Here is a 10,145-nt window from a genome sequence, read left to right as displayed (position 1 = left end):
TTATATGTCAACGAAAGCTGGACTTGATGGGGTGAAAGAGGGAAAATAAGACGACAGAGCCCCCAGTGGCCTTATGCCATCCATACACTTGCCTGACTGCGGCACTTAGAGGGGCTGAGGAAGCCATTGGGATGCAGGCAGCCTGCTGAACCTTGCACATGGGCTGCTTTGGACCTTAGCGTGATGCAGGGTGGTTATAGCACATAATGCTGGAATTTACCCCCTTTATCCAGCTTTGGACAGGGAGAGAGAAGTCAGTGCATCCATGTCTCCCCTCTCTAGCCAGTATTCACAAAGGAAGGGAGAGCTTTTTCTTCCATTGCTGTTAAATTACAAGGCAGCCATAAGGAGAGGACACACTCTCACATCACACGGAGCAGCTGTCGGGCAGGATTTGCAGCCATTTTGCACCTTCTCTGCCAACTGCACAGCCAAGACCTTGCTGCCAAAAACAATGCCAAAAAAACCACCCTGCAACCCATTCCTCCTCTGCCTCAGATGACTGACAGCCAGTGACCTTGAAAAGATGCTCCTGGGCTCTCGCCTGGGACAAGCCATGGCCATGAATCACAGGACAACCACGGACGAAGAGGCAGCAGCTGGTTTGCAGGGCGAGCTGGCGTCACTGGGGTGCACTGGCTAAGCACTGGTCAGAGGGGCAGGAAGAGACAGGCCCAGATCAAGAGGTGCGAGGGAAGCAGCTGGAAGGAAGCATCTGCGTTACGGTCCCAGTCACTCACGTCTACACATACTAAACAGCAATTAAATTTAAATTAAAACAGAGAAAAAATAAACACTTTGTAAAGACAAGAGATGAAAAAACATTCATGCTGTATCTTTGAAGAGCAACATGAACCCACCCTGAAGAAATGTAAATGTAGCAGAAACCAAGAGACTCCCGGGATTACTCATTACAAGAGACGAGATTCTCAAAAACTTTGTTTTGCGGCAATTAAGCTGGTAACTGGAAAAAAATTGAATAGATCAACACTTTTCTATTATTAGTTTTAAATAATGACTCAGAAACAGGCACTTCCTTTTTCCCCAAGCTGTGAAGAGCTAAGCACAGAGACCTTGATCATGGCTTCAGGCTCATTTAAACTGCAAATATCTCTGCAGAAATTACAGAAGAGTGGCGCGAATGGAATGAGAAACAACCCCTTTGTTTTGAGCATAACTACTAGCAATTACCTTTCATTTATAGGTTAAAAAGCTTGATACAGTGCATTCACTAGGAAAAGCATGCAATACCAAGAAGATGTATGTGTACAGACGCTGGGGAAGCAAGGAGAGAGGGAGGAAAAGTCACGTCTGCCAATGGCCTTGGAGAGAAACTGAGTAAAAGGCCAACATAAAGAAGTCTGCCCAAAACACAAGGCTGCTTCCCAAGGCCTGACCCTGAACCTTAATCACCGATAGCATCCACAGCCCAGGGAAATAATTATGCATTTCAGCTCTGAAAGAGTTGCCTGCCCAATCTGCTAAGCAGACAGTTTTTGCAGAGCAATTCAGAGAGAAAAAGAGAAGCAGATTCAGCTGATGAGACACAAAAAGTCTCTCCAAAAGCATTAATCTCCTTTAGGAAGCAGCCCACGTGTTCCCAGCACAGTGGGCAACCATCACTCCTGCAGCAGGTCCCAGCAAGGCAGATGATTAGATCTGCATCAGTCATTCCGTATAAACAGAAAGGCAGCGGATGAGGATGCAGCATCACAAGCAGTAGCTGGCACTCTGAAAACAAATGAACTTCGAGTTCACCTTGATGCTTGTTTATTGAAAGAAACCTTTTGGATCTTCTTCTTCCAGGGATAAGCATCTGCATCCTTGCCACCTCCCCTTAAAGCATGCACAGAAATGAGGACATAGCACAGTTCTCAAGGGACCCGCACTGTACGCAGCGGTGACCAGGCCAGAGCAGCACACCAGCTCCCCGTCCTGTAAGCAGCTACGACAGCGACCTCTGTTTCTGCCTTAGCTGCTGCAGTATGAAGCCTGGATGCCAATATCTGGACACCGTGTCCACCCAAGAGCATGCTCCGCCATCCATGCAGGCCACAACCCCCAAGAACTTCAGGCACCATCCTGGAACGAGACATGTCATGGAAGATGTTCCGCACTAGCAAGGAATACAGGGGATGAGGAAGCTCAGCTTTTTGGAAAGTTGAGTCCCACCACCACTCTGCCAAAAGATGAAGCAGCGCAGAGGTACCACGCTGGCCACCTGCCATCCTTAAACACGTCACGGGGCTTGTTGTCACTGCTCTCAACCGCCATTCCCTTCCTGTGACCTTGGCATCACGCTCACCAGCCACAAGCAGCACGCATCACCGGAGCCCTGGTATGCATCCAGGACTGTGACAGTCAGGCACTGACCCACCCGATCTGCCCTGAGCCCAGCTCAGAGCCACCACCAGCAGACACAGCTGGTGAAGGCACCACTGACAAAATCAGCTCCCAAAGAAATCCGAGGGCTCTGCAAACCTCGGACCTTCGGAACAGCAGCCCTGAGATAACACACAGAGGCAAGTGCATAATCTCTTGGGTTTTTCTTTTACTTTTTTTTTTTATTCCTTCCTTTCCTTTGCCACAACACACAGTTTGTATTAAATATCTTAAATATATTAATTTTTAAAAAGTATTAATAAAAAGCTACTGGAGGACACAACTGGCAGAGTAACCAAGGGCAGCGACCCATTGCAAAATATGGGGGCATTTTAAAAAACAAAATAAATGATAACAAAAAACCTGGCATTTTCTGCATGTGCACAGCTGGCTGGAATACCCTGGACTCTGGCATTATTGCAAAAATGGAAGGGGAAGCGGTAGAAAAAATATATTCCGTTGTACCAACCTTTATGGGGAAGGGAGTTAAGAGCAAAAATGAGGAGGCTTTAAACATTTTTGGTATTTCAGATGTTCCCTCCCACACCCACTGCCCAATCACTTTTAGTCTTTAAGCAAGTTCTCTGGCTTGGGGTAGCCGAAGAGTACAAAATCTGCTTCATAAAGCTTGTACAGCTGCTGCCTCCAAGCCAACGGGATTTTGGCAAACCAGTTATCTTCCCAGCTGCTGGCAGTCCTATTCCGGTAGCTGGGGGGGAAGCGAAGCAGCCTGTCCACTTTGAGGAGCTGCAATAGGTAAGCAGCATCCTCATCCAGCGTCTCCAGCTTTCCGATGAAATCATAGTCTATCTGACATGGATGGCACAGACGGTAAACCTGCCTCCAGTGCTCATTGAAGGGGGCCATCTTCTCTGTCCTGGGATCCAGTAAGTACTGGATGAAGTCAGAAAAGGAGACTTTGAGGCCTGCCCCAAAGGCCTCACTAACAGAGGTGGGAAGGTTGGTATGGTTGGAGTACAGTTTTAGCATGGGTATGGCAAAACGCCGGTAGAACTCCTCATTCTCCAGCTCAAATTTGCTGCGAAAGGCAGAGATGAGGCGGACAAAAGGGTCCCGTACAAAGAGGAACTTGGTGTACTTCTTCAGCTTGATCTTCATGAGGTGCCGGGAGAACTTCCCGTAACGGCGCCAGAATTTGTTGAATGTCAAGTGGGTGCTGGTGTTGTGGACGTGTTCCCGGGGGATATCCAGAGGGTTCCGGTATGGGACCCCCTGGTCCAGCAGGCTCTCACTTAACACAATCATCACCCGTTTCCAGTTGGTGCAGGCTACCTTGGGGACATAACAGTAGATGATTCCGTGGCGGTCATCCACAATCAGGTGGTTGAGCTCGTAGTTTGGGATGTCGTCAAAGGAGCGCTCCTTGGTGGGGAAGGTGAAGCTGGAATTGGCACAAAACTCCCGCAACGTTCTCTGCCTCTCTATCTGCAGTTTCTCTTGGTCCAAGCTGTTTCTATCATTGTGCGTAGACCAGTCATAACCCCTCACATTCTCCTCCAAATTGCTCACCACAGGCTTGCTGGAGCCCTGGACAAGTACCTGTTCTGTCTTTCGGGGGATAGAGCTATTCTGTTTCAGGCTTGAACTAAGCAGCTTTGCCAAAAATTCATCCACATCTGGCAAGGCTTCCCAGTCTTCACCTGCCGTGATACCAGGGATGGCTCCTGGGGAATGAGGCCTGGAGAAGGAGGTATGTAGGTAGAAGTGAGCTGTTCCCACGTTGTCCCAGTACACAATGATCAGGAGGATCATGAAGATGGAGACCAGCACCACAGAGAGACGGAGGAGCCGTGCTTTGGTCATCCTGACACCTACTGTGATAGCTGGCTTTCACCTGGATTCATCTCTGTCTTGCAGAGTAAGGCTTGGGATCCAGCATGGCGCTGCAAACCAGGAGCCTGGAAAGGTACCAGAAAAAAAGTTAGTTGAACTCTTAATGGTGCTGGTTTGGAGAGAATAACCTTGCACAGTCCAGACTCGTTGAGGGGCTGACCATTGATTTCCACATGGGGGGAGCTGCATGAGTCTGCAGTACTCACAGAGACCCCACGGAGAAAAGCTGATGGGCCAAAAGGCGGCATAATCTTGCAATTTTACCAGTTTCCATATCAATCATGGGGGTTTTATCAATCTCAAGCTTCTAGAATCAAGTGATTTCAAGAGAATCTCTTTTTTAATTTTAAAAAATAAATAAAATATAAAGATTTCAGGCCTAGAGATCACAGAAGGAAGTCTGAGAGTATTAACCACAACTATATACAGAAAGTATGCAGCGCCAACTCCCTTTCAGATCTCCTTGACTTTTAAACATACGTAACACACAACAGGAAGAAAGAGGGCTCAATCCATGACTTTAGCTTGTGGTTCCACACTGTGGTCTCATCTTCCCATGAAAATATTCTGTTACCACCATGCTGAAAACAAAGACCTTATTGGAGCTATAAATACATAATTGAAGATGCCACTGTCTCAGCGGCTAAAGCAAGCCCCTGTTGAGAGAACACCACTGACCTGAACATATCGCCTTATCTAACCTGTGTGAAGGCACCCAGTAGATGTCATCTCCATGACCTTTCTTAGTAGCTACTTCACTTTGTCAAGAACAGAGAACGCAGTTTTCCTACAAAAACCCGCAAAAGGGACACGGTCCCAGTAAGAGCCACACATCAATAAAGATCTAAAGGAATGATCACTTTTAACTGAATGATTTCCAAGATCAAGGATGCCCTGGTAAATCTTTGTCCATACCTGGACTCTGTTGAGTCAGGACCTCTTTTCCTGGTTTAACATAACTTATATTTCTATCCCACTCATCCCTAACAACCCTTGACCACCAAAGACAGGCTGTTACAAGGGTAATTCAGAAGAACTTTTTTGGAGGGTGCAGCAGATTTGGTTTTACTTCAACCAGTCTCATCTTTTCCCTGCTTCCCTGCTGACTCCCAGCACCTTTCCACCAGAAAGCTCCTCAAGGGAGATCTGTCTACTCACCCTGTTGCATGTTTTCTGGTCCAAGGCTCCGAGCAGAGGCAGGCTGGCAAACCAGCCTTGCTCTCTCCCCAAGTGATCAAGGAGCCAGTGCCTACAGCCAGGGAACAACAACAACATAAAGTGAGGAGCAGCTATCTGATATTTTGAGAGAGAAACCAAGGTTGGGTGTTTTACAGTCTCTCTCTGCTAGGTTTAACGTCAGAAGACAAGCAAAAAGTAGTCACTCTAATCTCCCCTCCAAACACAGTCCAGCCCCTGATTATCAACACAGAACAGCATCTACTGATAGAAAACAAGAGCCGCCCTTTCTGCGGACATTCTCATTCTTTCTAATGACTTCAGGGCAAACGCTGCGAACACCAGCTCTGAAAACAAAGCCACTTCAGGGTAAGCTGTCCTGAAAAGCTTTTCAAAATGAAGACTGGGGTCTCTCTTCCTCCAGAAACATGGAGGTTGCTCCCAAGGCAGTTCACATGCCACTCTTAAACAGCATCGACCCCACCCTGTACAGGGATGCAAAGAACCTGAGAGTCCAGATAGGCAAAAGTGCCAAGCTCTGTCATTCCCGGGAGAAACGTGCTCAGCACCTTTGAAGCTCACAGCAGCCTTGCACTGAACAACTTGCCTAAAGAGCCATCTTTGTGGCTGTGCTTATGCCTCAGGGATGCCAGATTTAACAATCAAAGTCCTGGTTTCAAATACTAGAAAAAAAGCATTAGACCAGAATTTAGTAACAACCAGGAACAATAGCAGATACAGTTACATATCAAAGTATTTGCTCAGCTTGTCCCAAAAGATATAAAATGCAGGACTGAGTATTTAGTTTTTTTCCACCCGGGTGTATTTATTTACACTTCAGAAGTAGTAGTGAGAGCCAGAAATTCAGTGTAGCTGTAGCCTAACACATGGCTTTGCACTACAACACCAAACGCTGTGTTTCCTGGAGCCAGGCTCTTATTCTACATGCGAAGAGGAGGTGAAGGAACTGCAGACATAACACTTTGCACTCTGCAGAGCAAGAAGCAGGTATTACTCAGCAGTAATCTTCTACATTTAGCTAGTCAAGATTGAAGATGGAGCAGATATAAGAAGGAACACCCAGAGAGATGAGCACAAAGTTAAAGAAGGGGCAAATTACATCTGTGTGTCAGCACTTCAGGCCAAGCATCTCAATCCAACAGCAGAAGATAATGGTGTGATGCTGCCAAGCCTACTGCTTGGCACACTTCTGGGTTTGCGTTTTGCCTAAATCTGTTCTTGCTTTTGAGTTGGTTAGCTGTTCAGGGCAGGGACTGCTTCCTATTCTGGATGAATAGGATGCCCACTGCGCATATAATCCCTAGCACACTGTGCTTCCAACGCTGCTTGAGACCTTTAGGCTGGCTGGAATGCAGCAAGCCCAGAAAACTGCACGGAGCATCCCTTTCTGCCATCCCTATACCCAGCAGTCTCCACAGCTCCGGGCAGCACAGCAGCCTGCTAGCATTTCTGCAAAGCTGTCCCACCTTGGCGCAGACAGATCATCCCTCTCAGCAGCAGCGACAGAAGCAAATGAGACGCTGTGTGTGGCACACACATTCCTCAGGCAAACGGAAGGAGGGCTCTTTGTCAAAGCCACCACCACCATAATGTAGCTTTACCGAGTGCACCCCAAGGGCTCGAGCCTGCTTTTCAGGACACAGCACGCAGGCCTGCCAGAGAGTTTGGCTTTTCCAAGATGTACGGCAGCGAGCAGCACAGAATCGAAATGACTCCACTTCTATTAACTCTATCAGTGCCAGAGAGGAATCCTGGAAAAAAGCAGTAACACAGCTTATTCCCCCTCACGAGAAAAACGCTGCAGAAAACAGTTACTCTATTGACTACAATACATCCTCCTCCTGAGCACTTCATAAAAGATGCCAGACCGAAAGCAAAAATTAGAGGTCTCTGTACACATCAGAGGGAACACGCCTCCATCCTCCCCTTGCCAGAATCAAAAGGAAAAGCCTCCAAGTGGAGCCAAGAATTTACATTCAAGTTTAACCCAAAGTCACCAGCCAACAAGAACGTGCACCAGTATCCACACAAAGCTGCTTCTGTGACATGACGCTGGCAAACTGGGAAATGGACCAAGTGCTATAACCATCCTACAGAGCCTCCTGAGCAGCCATCCCATGATCATCTCCAACCTGAAGCCAGCCTGGGTGTGAAGCAGACTCTTCTCCGCACCCCAGGCCTGAGATAGGCACTGAGGGCCAAGGTCACTGGTCCCATCCTCTCGTATCACAAGCTGCCATATCACGTAATGACCTCTCGAACTCACATTTAAAACCAGAACGGGGCTATGTGTCCCCAGTGCTATTATTGCAAAAACTATTACAGATGCAACTCCTCAGGGATTTGGAAACCTTATTTGCACTTCACAGCCCAACTGTAACTATTTGTTCTCAGGGCAAACATGAGATTACATAATTCCTGTCTCTTTCTTCCACTCCTCTCCGATTTCTGCGAGGACTACATCCTCTCACAGCCTCTCTTTGAAACTGAAACAAAGTCCAGCTCACTTAGAGGAGCAGTACAGCCTAAAGAAAATACAGGAGCTTACACACGGGTATGTACTGGAAACAGGGGACAATAACTCATGTCTGAATAGTGATGGTTTTGAAGTGACTGTGCCTCCAAAGGCTTGGGTGCAGATTCCATCTCTTCTTGCTTTGTGTTTCCCCAGGCTAGTCCCTCTCCCACTTCTCCTAAGTCCCCATGGGGAAGTGCACAGCACAGGTCAGGCACCAAGCACCAGCTCACCTCCTCCAGTGACCACTCCTTTTAACATAAGAGGATATGGGATTTTGGGTAACTTGCTTGGGCTTCACCTGCTTCTGAAGATGGAAAGAGGTGGAATGAGAACTTAAAAAAAAAGGCAAATTCAAATGGATACGTTCCCCCGGGGCACCTGCATTCACCAGCATTCACTCCATCCATGCAGCCACCTCTACACATATCATGGTACACACCTGCTACCAGTTACACCTAGGGAATAACCAGCCTCTAGAGAAATGGAACCAATTTAACCTCCTGCAGGTGCAGGCAAATGAGCTCCCATCAGCCAAAGCAGACAGACCTGTACCAACAACCAGATATTATTTTCATGTGCTTGGCATCAATCAATAAATTGCTTCTCCACAGCTTTCCAGAATATAGCACCGTTTGCAGAACAGGGTGTTTTAACCCATGTAAGGGTATCAGCAGTTACATTAGCATAAATGCATACCTGAAACAAAGAATAGGGCTTGCATTGCATGTTTTACCCCAGCCTCACATACATACACTAGAGACCCACAACAATACATCCTCATCTACACAGCTAACCCAGAGCCTTCCCTCCCACTGCTGTCACAAAGGCTGCTCTATACAGGCTTGGCAGTGCTGTTTTAATACCCATACATGCAAGTTGCCTCAATAACCAATTTCTAAGCTTTCCAGGAAGAAACTCCCAAACTCGCAGCACATCCCGTTGGGTCGCTCCCTCTGTCACACACTTCAGGAGCTGCGAACTCGCCGCTCCTGGCCTGGCAGGGGCAGGATGGGCCCCGGCGGCCGCAGCCTGGGCGAGCAAACCCCTGGGCGGCTGCTGGATGTGGTGGCCGGGGCCAGGAGGCAGAGCCCGTTGCTCGCCCCGCCGGCGTGTGCCCGCCGGGGACCTCCTTCCAGCCGAGTAGGGCGCTGTACGCAGTTCAGCTCGCAGCGAAGTTTTGTGCCTGAAGTTCAGGCGGGACTAACGCCGTTCGCGGCTGCCTCCGTGCAGCCACGCCGAGAGCCGCGCTCCGCCGGGGCGGCTGCCGCCCGGCTGTGCTTGTGCAGCCGCCCGGACCGCGGCAGCCCCCGAGCCCGGAGGCAACGCTGCAGAACGGGCCCAGCGCCGGCGGCAACACGAACGCTGGTCCGTCATGCTTCAGCGAAAAGGAACCGGCAGAGCCGCCCGCAGCCCGCCCGCCCCCAGTCCCGGCCGGCGCTGCACCCTACCTAGCACACCACGGCCGCCGGGCAAAGCGGAGAGACCAGCGCAGGGGTCGCCGCGCCCCCGCTGAGGCTCAAAACCGGAGCTCGTCCGGCCCCACCGCGGGGCGGCACCCCCCGCCGGGACCGCCTCGCCCGCGCCCCGCTGCCCCCCAAGCCGTCCCCTCAGGCGCCGACCCCCGGGGCCTGCCCCGTCCGCGGGCGGAGGCCGTCCACACCCCGCCGTGGGCGGCCCCGCGCTCACCTCCCGGCCGGGCAACGCAGCCTTCCTCGCCGCTCCGCCGCCTCCCGCTGCCCGTCCCCGTCCCGCCGCTACCCGGGCGCCGCCGCCTCTCGCGAGACGCCGGGCACGGGGGTCCCCGCGGGGCCGCGGCGCAGGCGCCGCTCCGCCCGCCGGCGGGAGGCCGTGGCCCGCCCTGCCCCGCTGCCGCGGCCTGCCGGCGCGCCCCGCTGCCGGGAGCCGGGCCCTGAGGCGCCGTCGGTGCGGGCCGCCCGCCGGGAGGGGCCCTAGGCCAGGCCGGGAGCGGAGGGGCCGCCCCGGTGGGGAGCAGCGCCCGGCTGCTTCCCGCCACCCCAGCGCGACCGAGGCTGCGGCGGGAAGCGCGCGCGGCCGCCCTGAGGAGGCGGCTCTCCCCTCAGAGCGCCCTGAGGTGGCTGCCTTGCCAGAGCCCGCTCCCAGCGATTACGCGAGGAAGGTTCAACCTAAACCTCATTTTTTAAGTCGTACAGGTTGCGCCGAGGTCTCACACCAC

At 51.0% G+C, this 10,145-nt stretch overlaps 1 protein-coding gene across 2 annotated transcripts; it reads right to left on the bottom strand.

Moving 5' to 3' along the window:
* Nucleotides 1–2,531: 2,531 nt before the first annotated feature.
* CHST12 (carbohydrate sulfotransferase 12) lies at nucleotides 2,532–9,863 on the bottom strand. Of its 2 annotated transcripts, none has more exons than XM_056337697.1 (2): nucleotides 9,638–9,863; nucleotides 2,532–4,301 (listed from the first exon to the last, which is right to left on the bottom strand). In XM_056337697.1, exon 2 carries the CDS (start codon nucleotides 4,204–4,206, stop codon nucleotides 2,947–2,949), a length of 1,260 nt encoding a protein of 419 aa, XP_056193672.1. In that variant the 5' UTR covers nucleotides 4,207–4,301; nucleotides 9,638–9,863; the 3' UTR covers nucleotides 2,532–2,946. The 2 variants fall into 2 exon arrangements, with proteins under 2 accessions (XP_056193672.1, XP_056193673.1); XM_056337698.1 differs by lacking the exon at nucleotides 9,638–9,863 and adding an exon at nucleotides 9,400–9,524.
* Nucleotides 9,864–10,145: the final 282 nt, after the last annotated feature.

The sequence above is a fragment of the Falco biarmicus genome, chromosome 4, assembly GCF_023638135.1.
Source record: "Falco biarmicus isolate bFalBia1 chromosome 4, bFalBia1.pri, whole genome shotgun sequence".
NCBI classification, from domain to species: domain Eukaryota; kingdom Metazoa; phylum Chordata; class Aves; order Falconiformes; family Falconidae; genus Falco; species Falco biarmicus.
Note: the sequence above shows the minus strand (reverse complement) of the source record. Positions and strands in the feature narration are given on the sequence as shown.